We start from the raw sequence: 4,354 nt of genomic DNA, 5'->3' as shown, positions 1-4,354 counted from the left end.
GGATATGTTGAACCAATTATTAATTTATTTGTGGTTGGATGATATTATTTGAAAAGTTTATTACGGGTTGAATATTTTGAAAAGTTGATTTGAAATGTTTTTGTACGATGTGCACTGACAGGAATTTCCTCACTGGACCGTAAGGTCTAACCCTCATTTAGTTTTCAAAAAGTATGCATTTCATGGCAACATTATTTAGAAGGTAAGGAAATGTGTGAAGCGTGTCGAGAAATTTTATGGAGTCAGATTTTAATCTTCATGTTATTTAGGTCATTTTGTATGAAGATTATATTAGCGAAAAATTTGWAGTCGATTTTTGACGGTTGAAGAGTTTTRTAGATTGAGACYCAAATTTGTAGTCCTAATGTGRCGTGTTATGTATAATATTTGTGGTATTTGTTGTGTGAATTTACGGGACGTTACACTAACCAAACTCTCAACTACTATGTTGGTGTAAAATATGACGATAATGAAGAGAGTAAATTACAGATTTCGTCCCTATAGTTTTATTTCAATTAGAAAAAGGTCATTAAACCTTAAAATTCATGACTAAGGGCCTCAGTTTTTTTTCACCAAGATCCACTCCCGTTAAAAAATTGTAGTCAAGTCAAGGGCATTTTGATGTTCTGGCATTTTTCAAATGATTTTCTAAATATACAAATTTATAAAGCTTATGTACAAATATGTATATAGCTTTGAGGGAAAAAAACTAATACGAAAAGAAAAATCAAACCCAGAACTCCTCTCCCATGCCGGTTCCCTTCATGATCGTCCATGACCTTCTTACTACTCCAACCCCCTAAGAACCAACTCTAGCGAATAACCCTCCTCCTTCTCCTAATTTGCCAGCGACCCCCATTTTCTTGTTTTATCAACGAATCCCCCTATATCGATTTTCAACACCCTTTAATTCCAGCAACTCCACACTTGCAACTCCACCTTCCACTACCTCTAACTTGACACCCTTCAGCAGCTAAGAATAACACCAAAAGCACCTAATCCCCTGTTGTTCTCCATCTATAACTCCAAAAAAACACCAAACTAAGTTCAACAACCAAGAAAAACACCAATCCAACCATGATTTGAGTTCGTTTTTTCTTTTTTGGTTTTTGTTTTCTTTATAGATATGGGTTTGGATGATTTTGTTTGGGCAACCACTTTTTTCGACCAGAACAACTGGATCGATTGAGTTTGAGTTAGAGATCAAATATGGGTTTGAGTTATGTATCTTGATCAACTGAGTTTGGTACGAGATGGAATGTATTCTTCAGAAAAAACATAATGGTGGGTTTGAGTTCTAGACATGGATCGATTAAGTTTGGTTGATTTGATTTTTTATTGTTTCTTGAGTTAATTTTAAAGTTAGATTTTGATTTTTTTTTTGGTTGAGTTTCTTGAGTTTATGTTAAGTTTGAGTCGATGCATTGTTGAGCTTTTTTAGTTAGTGGTGGTGGGTGTATTGTAGCTKGTTGAAGAAGATAATCRRAGGGATGACGAAGAGGTCTGGCTGGAGAAGGGAAAGGGAATGAGGTGAGGTGGAGTGGACATATGTTGCAATATTTCATTGAGAATTTTAGATTTAGTTTTTAATGGTTCAAAAGACCAAAACACCCTTGGCTTAACGAAGTTTCTAACAAACATTACGGTAAGGGCCTGATTCATAAAAAGATGAAACCAAAAGGACCCTAATCATGAAGTTTAGGGTTGAGGGATATTCTTCACAACCGACATGAAACCACATGGGTCAAATTTATAATTTACTCTAGCAAATATTATTGGTTGTCTTTTTTAAAGTATAGGTACTTATATTGTCAAGTTTACAAAATCAGGGTGCCTAAATAAAAACTTCTATTCTTTTAAATTTTAATTTGAGTAAACTACTATTTTTGTCCCCGATGTTCTTATAACCATTTTTGTCCTTAGTCTTTAAGAACTCCTTTTTTTCTTCCATATGGTTTTCATTTTTTCCCAGTATCCAACACCGTTAAAAATAAGCCGCTAACCCATTTCTAACGATGTTGGATGTAGGGACAAAAATGGAGATAATACAAAAAAATCATAGGGACGAAAAAATCAATTTTTAAAGACCGGGGACTAAGATCGTAGCTTACTCTTTTATTTTAAACTCACTCGTGAGTCATGTGGGTGTAGAAAATTCGAAGGAACCCGATCGCTCTGCCTACCGGCAAAGATGAGATTTTCTCTTTCCCGCCTCCCCATTCTTGTTTCCGCCGTCATTATCTTGCACTACACCTTCTTCCTCAAATCATTACGAGCTTTAGAACCAACGATCCTTTTGAAACCAGAGGTGGTTGGTCCCCTTGGTCGGCAGCTTTTGGAGACTGCGAAGTCACCGGGATTTTATAACTGGGTGAGAGACATCCGTCGGAAAATCCATGCGTACCCGGAGCTTGGGTTTCAAGAATACAAAACGAGTGAATTGATAAGRGCGGAGCTTGATAACCTTGGAATCGAGTACACATGGCCGGTGGCGGGGACGGGTGTTGTGGCTACCATTGGCTCCGGCGAACAACCATTCTTTGCTCTCCGTGCAGACATGGATGCTCTGCCACTTCAGGTTCTTTCTTTTTTCTGAATTATTTGAAATTTCATTGAAGAACTTCCATTGTATCAAGCATTCTACTGTTTTTTTTTTATCTCTCTCATCGAAAAATCAGGAATTAGTCGATTGGGATCACCGGAGTAAGAACGCCGGAAAAATGCATGCGTGTGGTCACGATTCTCATGTAGCAATGCTACTTGGAGCAGCAAAGTTGCTTCAAGCCAGGAGACATGAACTCAAGGTAAAACCAAGTACCAAACCTAATGCACAAAGTACAACCTGCAAAGATCAACCTTAACCTTCTATTTTCAACTTTTAAAAGGGAACCGTAAAGCTGGTTTTCCAGCCCGGCGAAGAGGGTTTCGCCGGAGCTTATCATATGCTTAAACACAGTGCACTTGACAACGTCAAAGCCGCCTTTGGCCTCCATGTTTTGCCGTCATATCCGGTGGGCGTCGTAGCTTCWCGGCCAGGCCCGGTGCTAGCTGGTTCTGGAAGGTTTACTGCAACCATTAAAGGTATTGGTGGACATGCKGCAACCCCACATTTATCAAAAGATCCGATTCTTGCAGCATCAATGGCGGTTGTTGTTCTGCAACAGATTGTATCTCGCGAAACCGATCCACTTGAGTCCAAAGTAAATATTTCAACTTTCAAAGTGGAATCCTTTTTATCTGCTTTTGAGGTTCCAACTAATTTCCGGTGGCTGATCTGTAGGTTTTGACCATCGGACACATTACCGGAGGCAAAGCAGACAATGTGATTCCAGAGAGTGTTAAATTTGGGGGATCATATCGAAGCTTGTCTTCAAAAGGTCTAGTAAACACGAAAGAAAGGATTAAACAGGTAAATACWCCATTAATCAAGAATTCAATATAAGCAAGCTTCAATATATCCCAATTAACTCCACTTTGGGTATGTCAAAATTTCAGGTGGTAGAGTTGCAGGCCGCCGTTCACCATTGCACAGCCGAGTTTGATTTCATGGAGGAAACGCCGTTGCCGTACCCGGTGATGGTAAACGACGAAGGGATGTACGAACACGCAAAGACGGTGGCTGAAATCATATTAGGAAAACCCAACGTGCATTTGATGCCGGTGACGATGGGAGGTGAGGATTTTAGCTTCTTTACACAGAAAATGCCGGCAATCATGTTCGTGATCGGAACAAAGAACAAGACTCATGAACCAGAGCATAGTTTACATTCGCCGTATTTTGTTATTGATGAATCTGCTCTTCCGATTGGATCAGTTTTTCATGCCGCCGTGGCGATTTCTTACCTGGATAGCCATGGCGGCGGTGGCGCCACCTATCGTGATGAGTTGTAAGCTTTTGGGTTAGAATGAATGTACAAAAAATAAGATGGATGATGGTACCAACGTGGGTTGGTTTACAATACCTACCTAGCTAGTGTTAGTTTTTTAAGAGGTGCTAAAGTCTGAAGTCTGATTTTACTTCTGATATTTAAGAGGTGGTGTTGAAGTCTGAAATCTGAATCAGTCAGATTGTTTGTTTTTGTAAACTGACAACGTCTGAAGTCTAAAATCTAAATCAATAGTTTGTTTTTGTAACCAACAAAACATATCAATATGTATAATTTCTGATTTCACTTCTGTTTGTGTTCCCATGATTCCCTTAATTTTTCATTCTCCTCCACATCAAGCCTTCCATCCTCAATCTCCACCCTCATCCCACCACCATCAACCACCGTCCACCACCAYTCCTTCTCTAAAATCCAACGTCCAAATCCACCTCTAAAATCGAAGCAAATATCCATCATGATGAAAACTA

At 39.1% G+C, this 4,354-nt stretch overlaps 1 protein-coding gene across 1 annotated transcript; it reads left to right on the top strand.

Moving 5' to 3' along the window:
• The first annotated feature begins 2,158 nt into the window (after positions 1-2,158).
• LOC112527895 (IAA-amino acid hydrolase ILR1-like) lies at positions 2,159-3,924 on the top strand. The gene is made up of 5 exons (XM_025138746.1): positions 2,159-2,578; positions 2,679-2,804; positions 2,886-3,200; positions 3,281-3,409; positions 3,496-3,924. The coding sequence occupies exons 1-5, from the start codon at positions 2,192-2,194 to the stop codon at positions 3,889-3,891; spliced, it is 1,353 nt and encodes a 450-aa protein (XP_024994514.1). The 5' UTR covers positions 2,159-2,191; the 3' UTR covers positions 3,892-3,924.
• Positions 3,925-4,354: the final 430 nt, after the last annotated feature.

The sequence above is a fragment of the Cynara cardunculus genome, assembly GCF_001531365.2.
Source record: "Cynara cardunculus var. scolymus isolate 2C chromosome LG 1, CcrdV1, whole genome shotgun sequence".
NCBI lineage: Eukaryota > Viridiplantae > Streptophyta > Magnoliopsida > Asterales > Asteraceae > Cynara > Cynara cardunculus.
This window is presented reverse-complemented; position numbering and strand designations above follow the sequence as displayed.